The sequence below is a fragment of the Protopterus annectens genome, chromosome 2.part1 (assembly GCF_019279795.1).
Source record: "Protopterus annectens isolate FY-2018-M chromosome 2.part1, PAN1.0, whole genome shotgun sequence".
NCBI lineage: Eukaryota > Metazoa > Chordata > Ceratodontiformes > Protopteridae > Protopterus > Protopterus annectens.
This window is the reverse complement of record NC_056729.1, coordinates 284,419,735-284,446,033: the sequence shown is the minus strand read 5'-3', so window position 1 is coordinate 284,446,033 and position 26,299 is coordinate 284,419,735. Positions and strand designations below refer to the sequence as shown.

General features: G+C 44.7%; 1 protein-coding gene across 3 annotated transcripts in view; it reads right to left on the bottom strand.

The window, feature by feature from the left end:
• GNB1 (G protein subunit beta 1) overlaps window positions 1-26,299 on the bottom strand; it is a 1,803,552-nt gene that overhangs the window by 1,030,822 nt on the left and 746,431 nt on the right. For all 3 annotated transcript variants that reach the window (XM_044062129.1, XM_044062128.1, XM_044062130.1), the window contains one exon: window positions 25,901-26,008. In XM_044062129.1, the coding sequence (XP_043918064.1) occupies window positions 25,901-25,957 (57 nt within the window). In that variant the 5' untranslated portion in view covers window positions 25,958-26,008. The remainder of the gene's footprint in view (window positions 1-25,900; window positions 26,009-26,299) is intronic.

The following is a 26,299-nucleotide window of genomic DNA, read 5'->3' as shown; positions in this document are numbered from 1 at the left end:
ATCAGACGACATAATAGTTACATTTTTTGCCAAAATAGTGTTGGGCGAACTCCGCCCGACGCTTAATGGTGCGTTTGTTGAAAGTAGCACAAAAACGACAAACCGAGACGTCGTGGTCTGGGCCTAAGCAAGGAATGCAGAGGGAATGAAAATCCTTATGCGGTATTTGCTTCCCACATGAAATACAATTATTAACTTTGTCTGACATCGGTCTGAGGCAAAAGTTTCCCCAATGGGGTACTTAGCTTTCAAGAAGACTTCGGTTGCAAAATTTTCGTAATTTCAGGAGCTGGCCGACCGGCACTTGCGAACTGCTTCTGCTTTGGGCACCGCGCAGCAAGAAAGACTGAAGAAAATGGTGTCGGCTGGTTCTTTTATACCCCTGTCGCATTGACGTCAGGGAAGAAGCGATGACAACCGACGCCGGACCTAGACTTTGGAATTCGGCCGACCGAGGACCTGCCTGATGGCAGGAGAACCCATCTGTTATGACTGCAGCTGTATGCACGATGAACATCTAATAATGCAAGTAGCCTGCTTTGAAGTGTAGGTACCTTCTGCAAGATTCTCCGATTGGCATATGCAGGTAAGCCTCTTAAATCTAGAGTTGCCAACCAGGCATCCTTGCCCAACATAGGAAGTAACTGGTGAAGAGTCAGCATCTTGAATTTTGGAATGTCCAGAAAGGTGTCTAGAGTAGATAGGTCCAGGATTGGACTCCATGATTTATCTTTTCTGGGTACCAGGAAAAGTTTGGAATAGAAACCTTGTCCCTTTTCTTCTTCTGGTACTGGTTGAATTGCCCCCATGTTTAGGAGGGAAAGTACTTGTTTCTGAGCCTCTGCCCACTGATATGGAGGCAGGTCTGGCCACCCATTTGGCAATGGCAATGTGTGCAAATGAAATCTGTATCCCTGGGACACTATTTAAAACCCCATTTGTCCTGGGTTATAAGTTGCCAGTTTTTTGCATGAAGAGAGAGTTTTCCCACCAAAGGGGTGGTTAAGAGGCAAGTGGTTGGTAATTTTAAAGGAAAGTCATTGAGACTGTTTACCATAGGGTGGTATCTTATTTCCAGATTTGGAAGCGGAGGCACCCCATTGCTTAAGTTCTGTAGGTCCCTTGTGCTTTTGGAATGCCTGGGTTTGGCTTGAGTGGGTCTGGTAGGAACTGGAAAGGACCAGTTCTTAGTAGGCCAGTGCCTACTAAATCTTGGAGGTTGTACTTGTAAGAAATATTTCACAGTTTGCATAGATTTAGCTTTATCTTGCATCTTCTTTAGAACTTCTTCAGTCTTACTGCCAAACAGACAATCCTGCTGCAAAGGAGCATCCAACAGTTTTGCTTTAACATGATCAGGCAGAGATTGCTCCTTAAGCCAAGCATGCCTTTTAAGCACAGACCCAGTAACAGCAGCCCTGCAACAGGCCTCAATAAAAACCACATTGCAAAGTATGTTTTCCAACTTGTTCAGCTGAATGCAATAAATCATGTAAATCCTTATTTTCCAGTCAGAAATTAACATCATTTTCTGTTTAAGCAGTCCCATGATATGCTGTTGATATTTTAGCATATGGAATTGACAGTTTAAAGCCCTGATTACCAAAGTTGCAGAAGTATAAACCTTTTTACCCCATCTATCGAGCGCCCTGGAGTCTCTATCAGAAGGGGTAGGATTTTTAGCAGTAGAAGCCTAAATGCCCTTGGGCCCTTGAGAAATGGTTTTGGGATCTGCAACAAGATTTTTGAAAAGGAATTTGTGGGGCTCAGGAACCCTGTAGTATCTGTCTGGTTTACAAGGCGCCGGAGGCAGGTAATCAGGGGCCATACTGGATTCTGAAAACACATCAATGTCTAGTACAGGAGGTATAGCCAAAGGCCTATGCAGAGGAAGGAGGAAATCGCTAAGCCTCTTTTTGGATTCAGAAAAATCCTGACTTTCCCAGTGGAAATGCTCCCTTAAGGTATGTAAAGTTTCCTCAAAAGAAAAATCTTCAGGGGGAGAATCAGAAGGAATGGAATCCTCTGCATCAGAGTCCTCATAAGTAGGTATGGATAAATCCAGTTCATTAGAAGAGTCGGAAGAAACAGTCATGTTCAGAAGATTCATAGTCAAGTTCAACCCTAGGCCTCTTAGAAGGGGGGGGGGGTTGACTACCCCTGATTAGAGTAATTAAATCTTCAGCCATTTTGATCATTTGTTTTTTAGGCTCAGGGGCCTGAACATGTGGCCTGGGCGTCGGTTTTTTCGATATAGATCGAGGTTTAGGCCTTAATACTGAAGGTGGAGTCGATTTAATATGCAAGTCTGTAGGCCTGAATACACCCTCAGAAGCCGGTGCCTGCACAGCGGCTCCGGACCCATCCAAGGTTCCATAGCCGAAGCATCTCGCGGCATACCGGACTCCGAATGGGTCTCAGTAGAGGCCTGCAAATCAGAAGTAGCGGGTATCAGGGGCTGCGAAGGCGCTTCACTGAGTACCGGCAAACTGGCTTAGGAGAAGCGTCGTCTGCAGTTTTGGACCTCAACGGCCTGTCTCTGTGTTTTTTTGGTATTCCTGTAGTCGGATTGCTAAACATCATTTCTGGATAATTAAACCGAGAACCAAAATATTTAGAAGCAAAAATGTACCGACTACGGATAGTGTGCTGATTAAACCTGTGCTACCTCCTTTACTTAGGACCATACCAAACTCTGACTCCTTCAAGTCCAAACTTTTCTCTTACCTGTCTTCTAAACGGAATTGTTCCTGCTCTCACCCTAGATAAATTCTAGGAAATTTTCTCCTTTGAGCTCTCTATACTCCTTTCTCCATGCTCCCTCAAACAAATAATTTTCTATTCTCCTAAAACAAACCTAAGCTACACTCTGTTTGAGAAATGTATCTCTTGACTCCAAGTATGTAAATATTGTAAATAACATGCAATTTCGGAGCCTTGTAATATAGACAGTTGAATCCTGCTGCCCTCAATGAAAACTCCTGTAAATTATGTTCTCTACTATCTTTAACTGTGTTTTAAAAGTATATTTTTTTATGCATTTCCTTTTCTTACTGTATGAATTTTATAATTGTAACTTTACCTTCAACATTATGTAACCTTTATTGTATCATATTGCTTATGGAGCTTTTCTCCCCAGGCCTCCACTGAAAATGGGCACTTTCTGGCCCAGTGGACTCCCCGGTAATCAAACCGAAATAAATTAAAATAAAGCACAAAACTGACAGCAAGGTACGCCGTGGTCAAGGCCTAGGCAAGGAATACAGTACAAATGTAAATCCTTATGAGGTATTTGCTTCCCACAAGTAAATACAATTATTAACTTTTACTGACATCGGGAAGGAGCAAGAAAAAAAGTTTCCCTAATGGAGTACTTAGCTTTTAATTGAAGACTTCAGTTCTGAAACGAAAATTTCAAGAGTCTGCTGACCGGCATTTGCGAACTGTTTCTGCTTTGGGCACCGCGCGGCAAGAAAGACTGATGTAATGGCATCGGCTGCATTTTTTATACCCCTGGCGTCATGGAAGAAGGGACAGCAACCGATGCAGGACCCAAGACTTTATCAGGCCGACAGAGCAACCTGCCAGCAGATTACCCAAATGTAATGACTGCAACAGTGAAACACAAAGAACATCCTCTTCCGAGTCAGAATCCTCAAAGGAGGTAAGGAGGGGGTTCATCTCATAGAACAGAGTCCTCCAGATCAGAGTACTCATCTGAATCAGAGTTCTGAAAGGGGCTCAGGAGTAGGATCTCTTCCTTTTTCCTGGTGAAGGAAATTGCCTGACTCAACCAGAGAAATGAGGTCCTTGGCCTCCCCCTAAGTCCTGTTGGTATGCAGGGGGCCGGTAGGCCTAGACAGGTCCTGAGCTAGAGCTCTTTTAGGGTGTATCTTTTGTCTTGAGCCTGTGTGCCTGCGGTACTCAGACTCTAGTCTATCCAAAGGTAGAACTAGTTGCTGACTGATGCCCCAGGAGAGAATTGTTGGTTGTGGATCTTTTGCCAAAAGCCGAAGCCTTCAGAGACTCCAGACCCAACTTGTGAACTATAAGCCAAGGCCTGCGCTGAAGTAGAGGGAGCAGATAGCATAGACTCAGAGCAGGTCTCGACAAACACCTGTGTCACCACCTCCCTCGCAGAAGGGGGCTGCGAAAGCACCTCACCTTCCTCAGCAATATGCCTTGGGCGACTGGCAGATGGCACATTTGTGTCATCCTATAGCCTAAGTTAGGATCTTTTTCCTTTTTACGCTTAGGGAGTTCAACCTCAGGGTGACCAGAGGACGCCATCTCATGATGGTAGGTTGACTGCTGACTATGGTGCTTAAACAAAATTTCAGCTCTATGCCTTATAATTCTGGTACTGAAATGGGTGCATAGATGGCAATTAGGGACATTGTGGTTTGGGTCTAAGCATGCGGCATACAAAGCATGAAAGTCTCTGCGTGGGACTTGGTTAACAACAGTCTCAGCTGTGGAAAACAAAGGAAAGAGTTCAACAGGGTACTTAGCCAAGACCTCACTCATATGCGGATCAACCATCGCGCTCACTGCTGCTTTGGGCTCCGATGGCAAGGCAAACTTGATGTCATGACGTCAGCTGGCTGCCTTTATACCTGAACGTATAGACATTAGGGTAGAGCATCTGCCAGCCCTAGGAAGAGGGAATTTTTTACTCTGGAAGTCAGGCAGACCAAGTGCCTCCGAAGCAAGAAATCCCATAAGTCAGGACTGCACCAGTGAAACACAAAGAACATCTGGTTCTGTCACTACTTGAGACAGCATGTGATAAAGAGCAGGTGGAAACAAAACAGTCTGATCTGCAGGATGCGGAAAGAGCCCCTTGTAAAGGAAGAGATTCCTGCCAGTGCCATCTGTAACCCTGATGAATGTTTCACACAAATGGGTTCTGAAAACCTATCCATTGTCAAAGAGAAAGACGGAGATTCAAGCTTTCTGGAAGAGAAAGAGAGACAGGGTGGGAGACGGTCACAAGGTCTCTTGAAGTGTCCTTGGTTCGGGAGGTTTTGAGACACCTTTTTGGAACCTCCTTCCACTTCTTAAACATCCGTTAACGTGAATTTTTTTCAAGACAGTTTATTCTGTTTCTGCTGAAATTGGATGAGGAGAAAGAAAATCCCTTGAGAAATTTGGAAATGGAGGCCTGAAAATCTTGGATTAGCCTGCCCCTTTCAGCATACCTTTTGTTCATTTCTGTAGCAGAAGGTCCAAATACCAACTCCAAGGGAGAATTTAAAATCTCATTTTTATCATATGGAAGGGTTCTGAGAATGCAGCAAAGCAAACTCCCTTAAAACCGTAGTAGTGGCCATAGCCCTAGAAGGAGCATCAACAGCATCATACACACACTGCAAACAATGAGTAGTGACCTGTGCAACAGAAGAAAGTTATTTAAAGTGCATTTTCTACACAAACAAATGTAGATAAAACATTTCATATTTTCACAATACATCAGCATAAACATTAACATAGGAGCCTGACGATTTAAAATTCTGAAATTAAGAGTTGCAGGAGTACACACTTTTTCCCACACCTATCAATCATTTTCCCATCCTTATTAGAAAGGGCAGAAATAGAAGTTATGTCCTTACCATAACGTTCCATGTGGAGTGTTCATCTCGCCTTTGTTCTTACACATGGGTTCGGAGCCGATCCTCGGCTCCGTGTCAGCCGCTTACAAGCTCTGCATCGAGAAGAAGCTCGAGACAATCTAATACCCACAATCCCCCTCTGCCTTTACCTCAGATCTAGTTTGCAAGCAAACCAGTCTCTAGAGAGAGCACATTCATGCTTACATCACATATGCACAGAACTAAGAGTCTATATATAAACATATATATAGACACATACACATATATATACATGTCAACTATGTACACAACATCTGCAAAGCAGAAGCAGAATGCCCCCGGCCAGGCACCAAAAATGAACGTTCTTCTTAAGGGCGGGAGGGTGGGAATGTAAGAACAAAGGCGAGATGAACACTCCACATGGAACGTTATGGTAAGGACATAACTTCTATATGTGATAGTGTTCAATCTCGCCGTTTGTTCTTACACATGGGTAGCGTCCCTAGCTCCTTGTTCCTGAGGAACTCACGGAAGGACGTTCTTGAGCACAGTGGAACCAAAGGTTGCCCTGTCCCTAGAAACCTTGTCTACCTTATAATGAGAAACGAATGTATGTGGCTTAGACCAAGTAGCAGCCGCACAAATAGCGTCTAGTGGTAGGCAGGCTGCATGAGCCAGAGATGTAGACACTGACCTTGTGGAATGTCCTTTGGGTTTGTGTAAAAGAGTTTGATTTGAAGAATCATAGACATAGATTATACAATCCATTAACCACTTAGAAAGAGTTCTTTTGGTAACCGCTAATCCTTTCCTGTTATCAGAAAAGGCCACAAAAAGTTGATCAGTTTTTCTGTGATCCTTTGTTCTATCCAAGTAAAACCTTAGTTGTCTGTGAACATCTAATTTGTGCAACATATATTCCATTTTGTTGGAGTGATTCTTGAAGAAGGTGGATAATTCAATGGACTGATTAATATTGTTAATAGAACAAACTTTAGGGAGGAAGGATGAATTAGTTCGAAGAGAAACTCTGTCAGAGTGAAAGATCAAATAAGGGTGCTTGATGGAGAGAGCCTGAAGTTCAGATACTCGCCTAGCGGATGTAATGGCTACCAAAAAGAGAGTCTTCCAGGACAAAAATTTTAATGGGCAAGAGGAGGCTGGTTCAAAGGGGGGCAGCATTAATTTAGATAACAAGTTTAGACTCCAAGGTGACGTAGGAGATCTAACTGGTGGTCTAATATGAAAACCCCCTTTTAAAAAGGCTTTACAAAGTCTGTGGGCCATAACAGGAGCCCCACATTCTTCCACATGGAAATTTGAAATGGCAGCTAATTGAACCCTTAGTGTGGCAGGAGAAGCACCCTGATGGAACAAGTCCGTTAAAAACTCTAATATTTTATTCAAAGGAGCTATAAAAGGATCCACTTTCTGTGTATTCGCCCAGAATACAAATCGCTTCCATTTACTAGAATATGTTTTAGTAGTGGAAGCTTTATGAGAAGCCACCAATATATTCTGAACTGCCGGCGAAAGAAGATCAGACCTGGCTAAGTTGGGAATTGGAGCAACCAAGCTGCTAGATGGAGGGACAAGAGCGCGGGATGGGGAGCCCCTGACGAGTGAGTCAATAGATCTGGCTCTGGGTCCAGAATCCAGGGTCCCCGAATGCAGTGTGTCTTCAGGAAGGGAAACCAAATTTGACGAGGCCAGAATGGGGCAATGAGGATTATTGTCCTGTGTAGGTTTCTGGCTTTCTGGAGAAACTTTGATATCAGAGGAAATGCGTACAGGAGTCCCGGGGGCCAATCGTGAATCAGTGAGTCCCTGGGGACTTCCCCTGGAGGGGGTAATAGGGCAAAGTAGCTCCTGCATTTGGCGTTCATTGGAGACGCAAACAGATCGCAGGAAGGCTGGCCCCACGTGCGAAAAATCCTTTTCGCCACTGACTGTTTTAGGGACCACTCGTGCGGTAACAGAATTGCTCTGCTCAGCCTGTCGGCTATGACGTTGGATGACCCCGGGATGTGCGTTGCTATTAGAAAGTGACCCGTGGACTCCGCCCATTGCCAGATTCTCATGGCCTCTCTGCATAGCTGATAGGACTTGGTTCCCCCTTGCTTGTTTATGTACCAGACTACCGACATGTTGTCCGTCTGAACTGCAATAGTTCCCAGAGGAAGAAGGGGAGCAAAGTGTTGCAATGCTAGAAACACTGCCCTCAACTCTAGAACATTGATGTGCAGATTGTACTCCAAATTGGTCCATTCGCCTGGGACTGTCTGTCCCTGAAAGATGCCCCCCCCACCCTATCAGGGAAGCGTCCGTGGTCACCGTAACTGTAGGCGTGGGTAGCACAAATGGTCTCCCTTGGAAAGGTTGCACGCTTGAAGCCACCAGTTTAGGTGTGTTTTGCATGTGTTCGTTATAAGAATCTCGTGTGTTAGAGGTAGTTGTTGGAACGACCATTGTGCAAACAGTAGCCATTGTAGGACTCTCATGTGCAGCCTTCCCAAGGGTATTGCAATAAGAGAAGCTGACATGAGTCCCAAAACCTTCAGTACCAGTTTTGCTGGAGATTTCCTGGACAAGAGAAGAAGACGATGTGAGTCTGAAGTGATAGTATCCTTTCTGGAGGAAGTCTTAGAATTAACTGACGTGTGTTTAATTCCGCTCCTATGAACAAGATACTCTGATGGCTGAAGTAAGGATTTTCCGAAGTTTACGGAAATTCCTAGGTGAACACACAGTTGAAGAGTATAGTCTCTGGCCTGTAATAGTTGACGCTGGGTGGTGGCAGAAAGGAGCCAGTCGTCCAGATACGGCAACACCTGGAATCCTTGGCGTCTCAAGTGAGACGCTACCACTGCCATGCATTTGGTGAAGACCCTGGGGGCTGAGGTCAGACCAAAGGGCAGGGCTCGAAATTGAAAGTGACTGGCCCCAGCCGGAGCGCAAATGATCTCTGGATGCCCTGGCCATTTTGATGTGGTAGTATGCATCCTCCAGATCTATTGAGCACATCCAGTCGTCCTTCTGTAAGAATGGAAGGATCGATTGAAGCGTGACAATTCGGAACTTTTCTTTCTTGACGAAGGTATTGAGGTCGCTTAGGTCCAGGATGGGCCTCCAGTCCCCTGTTTTCTTTGGAACTAAAAAGAACCTTGAGTAAGTCCCGAATCCTTGCTGGTCCGTTGGGACTGGTTGGATGACTCTTTTCTAGCAGCTTTGAAATTTCTATAGCTGCTGGCTCTCAGATGGGGCGGTACATCTGGGAGTCTTTTCTTTGGAATGGGATGGGATAGAAAGGGTATGTTGTAACCTCTGGTAACCACGCTTTTTACCCACTTGTCTGTAGTTATATTTTGCCAGGCCTGAGGGTATAAAGCTAAGCGACCCGACTGCCTCCAGAGCAGGACAGTCGGGCCTCCTCTCAGGAGTGCTGGAAAGGTTTACCAGGGAGTGTATCCCTGTCACCTTGATGCTGCGGACCCCTCTGCCGCCAGGGCGTCTTCCACCTCTGCCCCTCCTCTGCCTCTAGAAGGGGCATCACCCTGTGTGCCTGGGAAAGATCCTTGGGGTTTTCGAAACCACATTTTTCCACCACGTTGCCCTTTGGGGAACGGTCTGGTTGGGGTGGAAAAACTGACTCCGACAGCAGACAGAGTCTTTCCCTCCTGTTCACACCGGGTAAGGGTCTCCTTTACTTTGGGGCCAAAGAGAGTGGCACCGTCAAATGGGGCGTTAGTAAAGGAAGACTTGAAGGCTTCCGCAAATGAACATAAGCGCATCCAGGATTGTCTGCGAAGAGCAATCGCTGAAGCTGCTGCCCTACTCGAACCTTCGGCTGCGTAAGAAATCAGCCTCATGGACGAGTTCACAATGGATGTAAGGGTATTAAGTTGCGCTGTCACTTTCTCTGAGACAGCAGCATCTGTAGTACCCTGGAGGGTATCTCCCAACTCTTTGACTAGATCCCTCTGTAGTCGGTAAAATGGGTCAAATAGTTCAGGGATCGCATGGAAAAAGCCGCTGAACTAAAATGCGCTGCATACCTGTCCATAGTCCTAGAATCTTTATTAGGGGATGGACAGATGAGGAAGATTCCGACATCTCCTTTTTCGTGGCCGCTGCCACCACCATAGCGTCCACTGGAACTCCTTTTGTTAAGTAGGTCTTGTCCTGAGGTGCAGTGATATATTTATTGGGTTTCCTTGGGACTGGTTCCACTGTGTCAGGAGCCTCCACGCCTTGAGCAATAAGTTCCATTAATTCAAGGCGGAGTGACCCAGGAGGAAGAAGGGCGAGCACCGAATGCCTTCAGCAAAACTGACTCATCCTCAGAAGGGGGAAGGGACTGCCAGTCACCTCTGTTTCAGGATCTCCAATATGTCCGAAAAAGAGACATCTTCTGAAGGTGACTTAGGGGACCCTTCTGACTCATCTAAGTCAGTATCGGATGTCAAGGATTCTTGTGGAGAATCCAAGTGTCTCCTCTTACACAATCTTTTCCTAGGGACTTCTTCGTGGGGAGCATCCGAAGCAGCCTCCGAGGAAGAGGGGGCACCCTCCAGGGGTGGCTGAGACACTGGTGCTCGACGCTTGGATGTGGCCGTGGGTGCAGAGGAGGATAAAGTACAGTTTTGTACCTACCATAAATGTAGATGTTCGAGGATTCCCTTGCTGCAGTCCTGACTATTGGGTATAGTCCGCGTCCCAGTCGGCCCGAATACCAGAGTATAAGGCTGACGTCGGTCATGGCGCCTTAGACTGACGTCAGTCCGTCAGGGTACTAATGCGCATGACCGACGTCATTTCCTCAGTCTTTTCTTGCCCCAGATGTCAGAAGACCCAAAAAGACAAGTCCCAAAACAACCTGCACCAAAAAACATGTACAATATATACAGCAATATATATATAAAAAATATAAGCATGTAAACTCACCTACACAACCACCCTGAAACACAGAGGGGAAGGAGGGAGGGTAAATTGGACTGCAGCAAGGGAATCCTCGAACATCTACATTTATGGTAGGTACAAAACTGTAGTATGTTCTTCGTCTTCCCTTGCTGCAGTCCTGACTATTGGGTAGAATCCCAAAGCAGAGGTAAGGGAGGCTGGCAAATTATAAAGTAGCAGGAGCTGACAACATGCCTTGTAAAACAGCTGTGGCAAAACCAGCCCTAGTCTTAGAGTATATAGGCAGGTGATAATGCCTAGAGAAAGTATGCACTGAACTCCAAGTAGCTGCTTCCAGAATATCCTTAGTTGCCACCCCCCTTAGAAATGCTGTTGAAGTGGCAGTAGCCCTAGTGGAATGAGGCCTAATCCCAGCTGGAACCTCTTTGCCATGATGGGAATAACAAAATGCAATGCAAAAGCCAATCCACCTAGAAATAGTTTGTTTTGAGACAGGCTTGCCCTGTGAACTCAAAGCAAAAGAAACAAGTAACTGCTGAGACTGCCTAAAATCTTTAGTCCTGCTCAAATAATAACGCAATTGCCTGTGTACATCTAAAGTGTGCAAAATCTTTTCCCCTTTATTTTGAGGATCTGCAAAAAACGTAGGCAAATGAATAGTTTGGTTTAAAGCCACACTAGAAACCACCTTAGGCATAAAGGAAGGATTAGTACGTAATGAAACCCTGTCCTTATGGAAAACCAAAAGGGCTCTACTGCCATAAGGGCCTGCAACTCAGACACCCTTCTTGCAGAAGTAATAGCCAACAGAAAAGCAGTCTTCCATGACAAATATTTCAATTCAGCAGTAGCTGCAGGCTCAAAAGGTTGTAGAGTAAGTTTTTCCAACACAAAATTGAGATCCCAAGCAGGAGTAGGAGCTCATTGGGGGTCTTATATTCTTTGCCCCTCTAAGAAACTGCTTGAACAAAGGATGAAAACAAAGGTGGGTCACAATCATAGTGAGCTGAAATTGCTGCAGCATGAATCTTTATGGAAGAGAAGGACAAACCTTTGTCCAATAATTCAGTAAGATATTGAAGAGCCACACTCAAATTAGGCTCTGAAATCTCCAAATTCTTTGCTGTACTCCAAAATAAAATCTCTTCCATTTTTCATGTACACTCTCCTAGTACTAGGCCTTCTAGCTTCCATAATCACATTTAAAACTTGTTGAGGAAGCTGAGACCTGCTGTGCTTCAACACAGAATATGCCAAGCTGTGAGATGAAGAGATTGAAGCTTGACATTGAGCAGATGACCGTCCTTCTGAGATAACAGATGAGGAATCAGAGGTAAAGGCCATGGAGGCTTCTTTACAAGACTCCTTAGAAGTGGGTACCAGTGTTGCGAGGCCAATCTGGAGCTATCAAAATCATCCTTGGCCTGTCTTGTCTGACCTTTAATAATACCTTTGGAAGAAGAGGCAGAGGTGGAAAGGCATAGACATGAAGGTTTTTCCAACTGAAAGACAGAGCATCCACTTTCCAAGCTGTGTGATGAAACCCCTTTGTGCAATACTTTGGCAGCTGGTGGTTTAGTGGAGAAGCGAACAGATGTATGTCTGGAGTTCCCCATGACACTGTCAATTTCTGAAATACATGAAGATCCAGTTTCCACTCGTGGGGATCCATGATTTGTCTGCTTAATACATCTGCTAGGGAGTTCTGTGCTCCTGGCAGAAACCTTGCCTGAAGAGTCAGTTGCAGGCTTAACGCAGTCTCCCATAAAATCATTGCTTGCCTGCATAGAGGATAAGAATGTGTTCCCCCTTGCTTGTTGATGTACCACATGACAGTTGTGTTGTCTGTTAGAATCAACACCTGCCCTGGAAGAAGTAACTCCTTGAACGCCATCAATGCAAACTGGACTGCTAACATCTCCTTCATGTTGATATGTAGATGCTGTAGTCTGGCAGGCCACTTGTCTTGTATCCACTTTCCATTTAGATGAGCTCCCCAAGCAGTGTCCGAGGCATCTGTCGTTAAAATCTGACTCGCCTCTGGCGGGTCACAGAGAGTCCCTTGTTTAGGTGACATTCCTGAGCCCACCACAAGAATTCCTTTTGAAGGCAAGGTATTATGTGAATGACAGTGTCGAAATCTTGGCAGTGCTGTGTCCATACATTTTGAGATACCATTGCAGCTTCCTCATATGCAGTTTGGCATTGGGAAGCACCAGAATACAAGATGCCATGAACCCTAATGCTTGAAGGACTGTCCTTGCAGTCAGCACGGACTGATGAGATAGTTGATGGAAGTAAAGTGACAGACTCTTTTGTTTGTCCGGGGTTAAAAAGGCCATCTGGGCTGCTGTATTCAGTCTCACACCCAGAAAGCACATGTCTTGAGAGGGTACTAGACTGGACTTTATTTCGTTCACAGAATACCCTAGGCATCTTAGCACTGCTATGACATAGTCCAGATGCTGTAGAAGGTCTTCCTTTTCTTGAGCCAGAATCAGGCAGTCGTCCAAGTAAGGATAGATTTGAATGCCTTGAAGCCTGAAGTAAGCTATCACTGGAGCCAGAACCTTTGTGAATACTCTGGGCGCAGTAGATAAGCCAAAGGGCAATGCAGAGAACTGATAATGAAAATCTCCAGTTCGAAATCGCAGAAACTTTCTGCAACTTAGCCTTATAGGCACATGAAGGTAGGCTTCCTTGAGATCCAAAGTTACCATCCAGTGATCCTTGCCCAGCAGAGGTAACAGTTGCTGTAACGTCAACATCTTGAACTTGGGAATGTCCAGATAAGTGTTGAGGATAGATAAATCCAAAATTGGTCTCCACGTGTTCCCCTTCTTTGGTACTAGGAACAGGCGAGAATAAAATCCGAAGCCCCTTTCTGATACAGGGACTGGCTGAATGGCCCCTATCTGGAGTAACTGAGAAACTTGTTTGTGAGCCTCTTTTCTTTGTGGAGGAGGAACGTCTGGCATGCCTTTGAAAGGGGGCATTGTGTGGAAATAAAATCTGTAACCGTGATGAATGATATCCAGCACCCATCTGTCTTGAGTGATTAAATCCCAATTTTCTTTGAAAAGAGACAATCTTCCTCCCAAAGGAGCTGCCAGACGAGAGTCCACTGGCAGCTGAAAAGGCAGGTCATTGGTTCTGCTTACGAAAGGACTGACCCCTGCCCTCACCAGAAGTCTGAGCAGGTGAACTGTCTGATCTAGGCCTAAACGAACCTTGAGCCCTGCCCCTACCACGTCTAGACCTACCCCTAGACTGGGAACCATAAGCAGGATATGTCCACCCCTTAGCAGGCCAATTTCTACTAAACTGCGGAGGCTGCACCTGCAAAAAATCTTTAACAGTCTGCATAGACTTAGCTTTGTCCTCCATTTTCTTTAAAACTGCTTCCACAGGCGGTCCAAACAACACATCAGACTGTAAAGGAGCATCCAAAATCCTGGTCTTAACATGCTCAGCTAAATTCTGATCCTTCAACCAGGCATGTCTGCGAAGAACAGAACTAGTAGCAGCCACCCTCGAGGAGGCCTGAACAGCATCAAAACCACACTGCAAAGAATGCTTACCCACTTGTTCAGACACATGAACCAAATCCAGCAATTCTTTACACTCAATACCTTCCCCCAAAGCATCCACCTTGGATTTCAATTGAGAAAGGAGATAATTCTGATATTTCAGCATATGAAACTGACAATTCAACGCCCTCATGGCTAGAGTGGAAGAAGTATACTTTCTTACCCCACCTATCCAAAGCCCTTGCCTCTTTATCAGAGGGTACAGGATTTTTAACCACAGAAGCTTTAACACCTTTAGGCCCCTGAGAAACAGTTTCTGGGTCCGCCCTGGGACTCTTAAACAAATACTTATGAGCTTCGGGCACCCTATAATACCTATCAGGCTTAACAGGAGCAGGAGGCAAGGAGTCAGGGTTCAGGAAGCCTCTGCAAAACATCCTCCACCACATTCAACACAGGAGGAATAGCTAAGGGCCTATGCTGGGGTAAAACAAGAATTCCCTAAGCCTTTTCCTGGAATCAGAGTAATCCTGGCCTTCCCATTTAAAGTGCTCCCTCATGGAGTGAAGAGTCTCTGAAAATGAAAAATCCTCAGGAGGAGAAGCTGTAGGAGTGGAATCATCCACATCAGAATCAGAATAAGCAGGAAACTCTTGCAAGTCTTCCACAGAAGACTCTGAAGCCTGTGAACACTGTTCAAAACTATCAAACTCCTGTTCCACCCTAGGCCTCTTATCAGGCGGGCCCATAGAACCTCTAATCAGAGTAATCAAATCTTCTGCCATTTTAAGCATATGTTTCTTAGGCACAGAGCCCGAAATGCTAGGAGAAGCCCCCACAGAAGCTGAACTTGGCCTACCTCTAAAAGAAGCTTTGGCAACAGAAGGAGAGGCCCTAACTACCTTGGGAAGAGAGGGAAGAACAGTTACCTGAGAAGCCCCCTCAGCCTGGCCTACCTCCTGAGAGGGCACATCCTGTAACAGTAAAGTATCTGCCTGAGACTCCATAGAGACTCCTGGCAAAACCTCTGGTTCCCCTGAGCCTTCTAAAGAACCGACGTCCGGGACTGCGGTTCCTCACCCTAGGCTTCACTGTTTTGTCCTTGCGCTTCTTGGATGAAGCGGGCGCCGACGGCATATTATAATTGCAACGTTTCCCAAACACTAACCTAGCACAATCAAGCCTCCTCTTAATAGTGCGCTTGTTAAATCTAGCACAAGAGCGGCAACCAACAACGTCGTGCTCAGGCCCTAAACAAGGTATACACAATGTATGATAATCCCTATGCGGTATCTGCTTCCCACAAGAAATACAGTTATTCACTTTTTCTGACATCCGGTAAAATACTGAGGCAAGAAAAAACCAAAATGTTCTAACGGGTTACTTAGCCAACTCTGTTTCGGTCTGAAACTCCGGTTTCGGAAAATCTCAGAACGCCAACCTGCACTCGCAAAATTGCTTCTGCATCGGACCATGCGGCAAAAAAGACTAAGGAAATGGCGTCGGTCATGCGCATTAGTACCCTGACGTACTGACGTCAGTCTAAGGCGCCATGACCGACGTCAGCCTTATACTCTGGTATTCGGGCCGACTGGGACGCGGACTATACCCAATAGTCAGGACTGCAGCAAGGGAAGACGAAGAACATCGGCCCTTTATGGGGAGGAGAGGTTGCTTCCACTGACGTGGTTGTCTGGGTAGACAACACCTTCCTCATTACGTCGAAAGCCCCCGGGTCCCGAATCGAAGAATCTCCCAGTTCCGAAGAAATGGGAAGAATCCCCGAAACAGGCAACGAAGGCATCGACCCCGAGGACGGAGCCGAATCGATCCGCGCCGAGGCCCGAGGGAAGAGTCGGAACCAAACGCCGGTTCGACTCGCCCCGGAACCAGGACAGATCGTCGGCTCGAGACTCGGTATCGGGTCTGACGGAGTCGAGGTGAGAGGAACAGACCGAGAAAAAGACGGTTCTGGACCCGAGGGCTCCACAATCAGAAGATCAACCTCTTCAGGCTCCAAAGACTGGACAGGTCTCGGAGGAGGAATGGATGGAGACACTGGGAGGCCTTCAAGTTTCGACACCAACTGGGTGGAAACTGAAATAAGTTTGGACAGGCCGAATGCTCCAATAACTTCTGCACCACACGATCCACATCGACATCGGAGAGTTTGGAAGAAGAACGGGTCGAAGGAACCGAAGACGGAACCGACCTCAATAAAGTCGAAGGAGGGAGCTCCATCACCGGTTCCAAGACTCGAGGCTCAGGAACCGACACCAGTTGAACACTCGGCCCAAGTCTGTGGAACCGGTGATCTAACTTTACTCAAGAGCCCGGACCCGATGCCTTGGGCTCCGACGCCTTCGATTCCTTCGAGGATTTCGATGCCTGGTCAGAAGCATCCAGAGCCTCCTGAAAAGAAGGTTTTAATAATCCTCTGTCCATGAGTTTCCTGCGCCTATCTGTCATGACCCTCCCACTAAAAGAGTGACAGATTGAGCAGTCCTCTTGTAAGTGGAGAGGGCCAAGGCAGTAGACGCAGGAACTATGGTTGTCAGTCACTGACATTTTTTGGCCACACTGACGACGCTTAAAACCTGATTTCACTTTATCAGACATTTTTCAAGTAAGATAAGAGTCAAGTCCAGTACAATAGTCAAATCCGGTGAAAAAAAGTCAAATCCGATTAAAATGTCAAGTCCGGTGTCAAATTTAAGTAGGGTTGGTAGGCCCCGAAAAACTCTAACCAATTAATAAAATTAACGGTACCGAGAATTTAACCTACTCAAACACATATACACTCAGTATATCAACTAATCCTTTCTGTTATCTATGAGAACAAATTATTCAATAAAATATAACAAAATAAGTTATATCTTAACTTAAGATGCTCGAGCTAGCTCCCAGCGATGCGAACGCAGCAGCGGCAAACTAGATCTGAGGTAAAGGCAGAGGGGGATTGTGGGTATTAGATTGTCTCGAGCTTCTTCTCGATGCAGAGCTTGCAAGCGGCCGACACGGAGCCGAGGATCGGCTCCGAACCCATGTGTAAGAACAATCGGCGAGATTGAACACTATCACATCTAAAATTAACCACATGCTTAGCAGCAGAAGAGTCAACTAAAGCTATAGTTGGTGGGTCAGACTTGAGAAGTGTATTAAACTTAAGAGACTTACTGACATTATGCATCCCATCTGCCTTTTCAGGGACAGCTGGCGGACTACCAGGAAAACTGCAGGCAGTAAGTCACATCCTCTAAAGCAGACATGACAGGAAGAATGGGTGTAAGGTCTAGAAAATTCTACTGTAACAATTCAGTATTGTTTTAGGTACTGAGAAACCACAGTTTTTCTCACTGAAAACACTGGGACATTCTAGTAAAAATCTCACAGAAAACAAAACAACCCACAGGTAGAATCAAAGGCAGCACTCAGTCTGAAACTGAAACCAGAGGACAAAACCCTGAATTCGTCCCTGCATCTTCCTGTTCAGATTAAGAACCTTGAATATTTATAGGAAAGGAGCTATCCCTCTTTCTTTTACTGGAGCTACTTACAAGAAGGATCAACAGTCTAAATCAAACCCTGAGCCAGTCCCAGTAAAATACTCCTATCCAAAGAAATTTGAAGAGGAGTAGATACACGTTTGGTGTTCTGCTTTTTTTATTTTACAGGAAAAATGGGGCCAACTGTGCTGAACAATGGTAGCCACCACTTCCCCAGGAAGAAAGTACAGTTTTGTACCTACCATAAATGTAGATGTTAAAGTGTTCACACTGCTGCAGTCATTACACTTGGGTTTATCCTGCCATCAGGCGGTCCCGCAGTTGGCCAGAGTTCCAAAGTCTTGGTCCGGCGTTGGTTGCCGTCTCTTCTTCCCTGACATCAGTGCACCAGGGGTATAGAAGATGCATCCAACGCCATTTTCTTCAGTTTTTCTTGCCCCAGATGTCAGGTGCCCCCAAGTAGGTAGGCAATACATATTGCCAATAAAACATATATAAAAAATAAAAACAATACCTTCAGTTACAAGCAAATACACCACAAAGGTTGTATAGGATAGAAAGGTATAGGTAAGTCCAGCTAAGACAGAGGGGGTGGAGGGAGGGTAACCTGGACTGCAGCAGTGTGAACACTCGAACATCTACATTTACAGTAGGTACAAAACTGTACTATGTTCATCATGTTACACTGCTGCAGTCATTACACTTGGGTAGAATCCCAAAGCTAAGGCTGGGTGGCTGGTCTATAAAGAGTTAGGATTGGCTATGAGGCCCTGCAGAACTGCAGTAGCAAATCCTGCTCTGGATTTAGACTGAAGAGGCAAGTGGTAATGCTTGGTAAAGGTGTGCACTGAACTCCAAGTTGCAGCCTCCAAACTTTCCTTGGTTGGTACTCCTCTGAGAAAGGCTGTTGAAGTGGCCGTTGCTCTGGTAGACTGTGGCCTAATGTTATTAGGGACTGATTTTCCATGCTGTGTGTAGCAGTAACGAATACAATGTCCTATCTATTTGGAAAAAGTCTGCTTTGAGATGGCCTTGCCCTATGATCCTGCAGCATATGCTACAAACAGTTGCTCAGTCTTCCTGAAAGCTTTTGTTTTGTCCAAGTAGAAGCACAGCTGCCTGTGTATGTCCGAAAAGTGCAGAAGTTTCTCCCCTTTATTCTGGGGGTTTGGATAAAAAGTAGGCAAATGGATGGTTTGGTTAAGAGCCACACTGGATACCACCTTTGGCATAAAGGTAGGGTTTCTCCTTAAAGAAACTCTGTCCTGATGAAAAATTATAAAATGTTCCACTGCCATTAATGCCTGTAGCTCTGAGACTCTTCGTGCTTGAAGTTACTGCCAGAGCAGAGCTGTTTTCCATGATAAAAATTTCAGATCGGCTGCATTGGCTGGCTCAAAAGGTGGCAAGGTCAGATTTTCCAAAACAAAATTGAGGTCCCAATTTGGTGCTCTCCGGGGCGGTCTTATGTTTTTAGCCCGTCTGAGGTACTGCTTTAGTAAGGGATAAGAGAATAAAGGAGGATCTGTGTTGTAATGTGCTGAAATGGCAGAGGCGTGGATTTTAATGGATGAGAAGGATAGGCCTTTGCCCAGCATCTCAGTTAATTATTGTAAAATCTGAGGAATGTTTGGGACAAGAGGGTCAAGGCTTTGAGCCTGGTTCCAGGCACATAATCTCTTCCATTTTTCTGAGTAAGATTTCCTGGTGCTAGGCCTCCTGGCCTCCAAATTACATCCATAACAGCTTTAGAGAGAGGTGTTGCCCGTTTGACTAATGAATCTGCCATGCAGCCAGGTTTAGGGGTTTGAGCTGACCGTGCAGGATCTGATTGTTTTGTTGTCAGGTGGTGTGAAATTTGAGGCAAAATCCATGGTGGGCCTTGAACTAAGTTTTTTAAGATTGGGTACCAGTGCTGGCGTGGCCAGTCTGGAGCAATCAGGATCATCTGTGTTTTTTCTTGTCTGGCTTTTAGAAGTACCTTTGAAAGGAGAGGCAGTGGTGGGAAGGCAAACTTTTTGGCTTTTCCAGATGAACAAAAGAGCATCCACTTTCCATGCTTGTGTGTGGTAGGTCCTTGTGCAGAATTTTTGTAGTTGGCAATTCAGTGGGTAGGCAAAAACATCTAGGTCTGGGCACCCCCATTTTTGCGTTACCATGCTGAAGATTTGTGGATTCAATTTCCATTCGTGAGGGTCCATGATATTTCTGCTTAGATCGTCTGCCAGAGTATTTTTCTTTGCTGGCACGAATTGTGCTTGCAGATTAACTTGATAAGTTAAAGCTGTGTTCCACAAGGTCATGGCTTGCCTGCATAGGGGATAAGAATGAGTGCCCCCTTGCTTGTTTTTGTACCACATTACTGTGGTGTTGTCTGTCTTTAATAATAATCGTCCTGGATGCAGAAGGTCATTGAAAGTTGTTAGGGCATTTTGAACAGCCAACATCTCTTTTTGCCCTGAATACATTTTCCTGCCATGTGTCCTCCCCGGGCGTAATCCGAAGCATCTGTTGTTAGAGTCTGCCTGGCTGTGGGTAGAGTGAAAGGCTGACCCTTGTTGAGGTGACATGCCTGTGCCCACCATCGAAACTCATGTTGTAGGCAGGGAATTATTGGTATTACTGCTTCTAAACTGTGAGTGTGTTGAGTCCAAACACTTTTTAGGTACCATTGTAATTTCCTCATATGCAGTCTTGCATATGGAATTAGTAGTATGCAGGATGCCATGAATCCCAGGGCCTGCAGAATTTTTCTTGCAGGGAGATGGGACTTTTTTTGCCAGTAATTGAAAATATTGAGTCAGTTGTCCTTGTTTGTCTGGCGTGAGATAAGCCATCTGGGCCGTTGTATTCAAGCTCCCAGGAATATTATCCGTTGTGAGGGCACTAGTTTTGACTTATTTTCGTTTACTGTGTACCCTAGAGAAATTAGCAACCTTTTTACAAACGCCAGATGCTTTAGAAGAATGTCCTTTCTCTCTGCTTGAATGAGGTAGTCGTCCAGGTATGGATATATTTGAATTCCTTTTTGTCTGCAAAATGCAATTACTGGTGCCAGGCACTTTGTCTTATCTACTGCGCCCAGGGTCTTTACAAAGGGCAGTGCAGAGAATTGGTAGTGCATTGTACCAGCTTTGAATCTGAGGTATCCTCTGCAATCTTGTCCGATAGGGACATGCAGGAATGCCTCTGAGGTCCAAAGTAACAAGCCAAGCCTTCTTGCCCAGCATGGGAAGAAGCTGCTGTAGTGTCAACATTCTGAATTTCAGAACGTCCAGGTAAGTATTTAGAGTTGAAAGGTCTAGTATGGGTCTCCATGTCTTTTCTGGGGACCAGGAAGAGTCTTGAATAAAAACCTTGTCCTTGTTCCTGCTGTGGTACTTTTTGAATAGCTCTCATGTCCATGAGGGCTGAAATTTGTTTTTGAGCCTCTGCCCACTGATTTTGTGGCAGGTCTGGCATTCCTTTTAGCCTTAGTAAAGTGTGAAAGTGGAACCTGTAACCTTGAGACACAATATTCAGAACCCATTTGTCTTGGGTGATAGTTTGCCAAGTTTGTGAGAAAACTGCTAGCTTCCCCCCCTAAGGGGGCTGCCAAAAGGGAAGTGCTTGGCATATGAAGGGGGAAGTCATTGGGACTGTTTCCTGTAAGGTTGAGACTTGTCCTCCCCTCCTTTTTGGGTTGAGGTACCCCACTGTCATTGTCTGTTAGAGCCTTGGGGTTGAGATCTGCCTCTTGGGCGTCTGTATCTGCCTCTCTGTGGCCTGTCTGACACTGGAAATGGCCAATTCTTTGTAGGCCAATTTCTGCTAAATCGAGGTGGCTGCACCTGTAAGAAATCTTTGACTGTTTGCATAGATTTAGCTTTATCCTCCATTTTCTTTAACACCTCTTCTGCCTTAACACCAAACAAGGTATCATGCTGTAAAGGAGCATCCAGTAATTTTGCCTTAACATGATTAGGTAAACTCTGTTCTTTTAACCAAGCATGTCTTTGAATCACAGAACCTGTAACTGCCGGTCTGCAAGAGGCCTCTAAAGAATCAAAACCACATTGCAGAGTATGTTTTCCCACCTGTTCAACTGCATGCAATAAATCCTGCATTTCGTTATAGTCAGGAGCTTCTGAGATTGCAAGCATTTTCTGTTTTAACTGAGCCATTAAATATTGTTGGTACTTAAGCATGTGAAACTGGCAATTTAAAGCCCTTACTACTAAAGTTGCATGTAAACTTTCTTCCCCCATCTATCCAATGCTCTAGAGTCTAGAATCTCTGTTAGATGGGACTGGATTTTTTGCAATGGAAGCCTTAACCCCTTTGGGACCCTGGGAAATGGTTTCTGGGTCAGCAGAAGGGGTTTTATAAAGAAACTTGTGAGAGTCAGGGACTCTATACCACCTATCTGGCTTGGCTGGTGCAGGGGGCAAAGAATCAGGAGATAAGCTGGATTCAGAGAATACATTTACAATATCTAACACAGGCAGAATAGCCAGGGGCCTGTGCTGAGACAATAAAAGTAAGTCCCGGAGCCTTTTCTTGGATTCTGAGTAATCCTGACTTCCCCAATGGAAATGCTCCCTCATGGTACGTAAAGTTTCCCCAAGACTAATCCTCAGGAGGAGAGGCTGAAGGGACAGATCTTCAGCATCAGAGTCCTCATAGGGGGTAGAGAGTATCCCTGGTCTGAAGAAGAATCAGAGAAAATGGAGACCTGATCAGAGGAATCATAGTCTGTATCCTGCCTAGGCCTTTTCTCAGGAGGGGGATGGGAACCCCTGATTAGAGTAAGGAGGTCTTTGGCCATTATGAACATCTGTTTCTTAGGCATGGAGGACTGTCCAGGAGAATGCTGTACTTGCTTCTTTGTCTTTAATGGTGTTTTTGTCTTGGCTGTTGCTTTAATGGTTAGTTGCGAAGGTCTGAAAACACCTTCAGGAGCCGATGCCTGCTCAGCGGCTCCGGACCCATCTGAGGGATGAGATTCCGTAGGCCCAATATCTTGAGTTTCCAGAGGCCTAGTTGTCTCCACGTGGGATTCGGAGGCGGCCTGTGGCTCTGCGGTAGCGCGTGTCAGGGGCTGCGCAAGTGCCTCACTGAGAACCGGCGGACCGGCGACTGGCCTAGAAGAGGTTTCGTCATCGGTTTTGGACCTCGGATGCCTGTCTTTATCCTTGTCTTTGTGTTTTTTTTTTTTAAGAATTGCGGTCGTCGGTTGTTCCGACGGCATTGTATAATTGAACCTTCGGGCCAAAGTAGTGCAAAGCAAAATCAAAACATCGTTTTATAGTGCGTTTGTTAAATCTAGCACAAAACTGACAACTAGTGACGGGCCTAGGCATGGAATACAGTAAGAGTGGAAGTCCTTATGAGGTATTTGCTTCCCACAAGAAATATAATTATTAACTTTTTCTGACATCGGTCTGAGGCAAGAAAAAAGTTTCCCCAACGGGGTACTTAGCTTTACTAAAGACTTCGGATCTGAAATTAGACTTCAAAAATCTCATGAGTCGGCCGACCGGCACTTGCGAACTGCTTTTGCTTCGGGCACCACGCAGCAAGAAAGACTGACGAAAATGGCGTCGGATGCATCTTATATACCCCTGGCGCACTGACGTCAGGGAAGAAGCGACAGCAACCGAAGCCGGACCAAGACTTTGGAACTCTGGCCGACTGTGGGACCACCTGATGGCAGGATAACCCACGTGTAATGACTGCAGCAGTGTAACACGATGAACATCATAGCATTCTAACACAACAGGGAAGCCCTCCCTGTTCCCTCCCTTCTCCCAGGACTGACAAGAGTGATTCTTCTCCCTTGCCCACTAAGGGGATTCAACAGCCACAGAGGATCCATAGTGGCTGTAGGTGCTACACCACAGTGAACTGGGGTAAATGATGAGTGGTCTGAAGTACAATAAATGGCCACAGCAGAGTCACCCACCTGCGACTAATGCAAATCGCAAGCCAGCTGTGGTGGCAAAGGCTACTCGCTTAACTTTTTCTTTTTTTGTGGCTGGAAGGACCAACCATGAGAGGAACAATTTGTTCCATAGTTAAATCAAAACAGTACTCCTATCCTGGAGAAAACAAGCAACAATGCCAGTAAAATTCCACAACAGTTCCCTTTTTTGTTTTAACAGAAGAAAAAATAAAAACAGTAAAAAGCATTTTGAAACTCTATGGCACCCCCACAACCTTTAAATAAACACCAGTTCTCCACAATAAATATCCAATAACACTACTTTTAAACTGACAAATGATTGCTCAGTTTAAAATTATGTTACAGCCCCAAGACAATCCGTTAAACTACAACACTCCTAGTTTTAAAATAACTTTCCTGAATAGGAAAGTAATAAAGCTTCAGTAAAAAAATAAATAAATAAAATGGAAGGTTTTCACAAAAGGGAACTTCTGTCCAACCAAGGAATGCACAAGTCGACTGTTGATACTCAAAAGCCTCAGAGAAGCATACTCTTCAGTGGAAGTAAAGCTCTGAAGCTTGGTGCCAAACTTGTCTTTCAGTCAGCTCAGCTCGAGTTGCATTACTGTCTGGCCAAGTGGAAAGTGACCTGAAGCTAGCTGGCTGTTATATTCTTGGCAGGATAAAACATGTATAGCTACGGCTGCTGCAACAGTGATCAATAATGATCAGCAGCAAAATCTCATACAACCACCACAAAGCAGTTATCTATGGCTAAAAATTTTGGCAGAAGCAGCAGCAAGGTAAATGACACAGTAAAAGCAATAAAAAAAGAAATTCCTGCACGGTGAGCAGCTGCACGGCCCTCGAATCAACTGTATAGAGAAGAAAAAAGTGGAGCCAGCAAACGTTGATCCAAATAGATCAAAATTTTATTGTGAAAGGTTAATAAACCTACACATTTATGTTACAGACCGGTTTCGGTAGAAAAACACAACCTTCTTCACTGTATTTAAACATAGCATAAATGTGATAAACTGATATAGAGGCATCTAACTCCCTATTGGTGGGTCATAAATTCTCATTGAGACCAGGTGGGAATAATCCCCCAAGTTTAATTATCCATTTCTTCTCTTTGTTATTGAGAATTTGGTGCCATCCTATTTTGTTGGTCCTGTTTCCTGATATAATTTCAATAGTAATGAAAGTGAATTTGGCAGTATTGTGTACCAAAAGATGTTTATACAGTGCACTACTAGTTTTCTTATTACGAATGTTACTAGTATGCTCTGATATTCTAATTCTAAATGGTCGTGAAGTTTGTCCTATGTAAAATGCGCCACAGTGACAACTGGCCATGTAAATAATCCAATCACTACTACAGTTTGCGAAAAAATTGATGTCATATACCTGTGAACAGTTCCTACTAGAAAACTGTTTGGATTTATTAATTTTATCGCAGTTTTGTACAACACCATCTTATATACGATTGCCATAACATCTTTCTAGAAAACATTGACATTTGGCGACGCTACCTGGATGACTGTTGGATGGTTTGGATCTATTTGGATCAACGTTTGCTGGCTCCACTTTTTTCTTCTCTATACAGTAAAAGCAATGTCATCACTGATGGGTAGCTTGTGGAGGACATTAAAAAACATTTGTCACCAGCCAATTAAGTTCTGGCTTTAACTGCTGACAAACTGCAAATAAAATCACCCAAACCTTCTCCCCAGCAATAATAAACTCAATCACCATCACCAGTAATTCCTTTTTCTAAAACTCTTGCACACATCCTGGTAAAGACAATGACTGGACTTAAGTAGAATGCATGTCAGCAAGCTTACGTCATCAGGTTTCTGTGCAGCATCACCATTCTTCTCGTGTGTGTCAAACTCTGTTACAGTTCAAGAGTTAATGTGCATTAGTGAAAATTTTCATCCCAATCCCCTCGGAGGAAAAGACTTTGATAAGGAGTAAGGTATACCATCATGTAACTATGAACAAGCAAAGTCAGTGGTAAAGAAAAGCTAATTAGACTAACAATGTACACATCTCATTTTGACAATAGACTTCCTTCATTTCACTACTACTAGCTTTTGTTAGACAATACTTCTCCTATTTTCATAAAAGTATGCCTTTTTTCAGAATGTATCCTAAAGCTATAGCCCATCTAAAAGGTGTAACCTTATGCCCAATATATCAGAAGTGAAATTCTGAGAGACTAACACTTACTATGAGATACAGTGTAAAGGACTATGAATCAAATTAAATTATACACACAACCAATTACTGCCTTTATAATGGAGAATGATGCACTATGTGCAGTCTAGTTTTGTGAGATGTATCTTACCACCCACAAGACTTGAGACAGGTACCTCTCAACATAAATCCCCATCACACTATAAAAATTTAAGAACATGTACATACTCTGATCTGGTTCTTGAGCTGCTCAGCTTCTTGACGCAACTGATCAAGTTCACTCATTTTCCGGTGCTAAGGGTATGCTTCACAGCTGCCTCTGGGACACTCACAGATCTAGAATCCAAATGAAAATGAATGCATATTTTAATGCTCAACTACCAGGTCTTAAATATCTAAATACAAAAAGTCTATACTAAAAATAACACTTACAGAAACGCATGAAATAAATGTATCACACCCTACCCCTCACAGTACATCCACCAGACTTGGACAAGTCTATGTAAAGATCTGAGCTAAAAATAAAGCATTTAATATCCATACCCCAAAATACAGGCTAAGTATGCAAGTATAAAACTACCAACTGCTACAGATGCCCCAGACTTGGAAGAGATGCTGTAAAAGTGA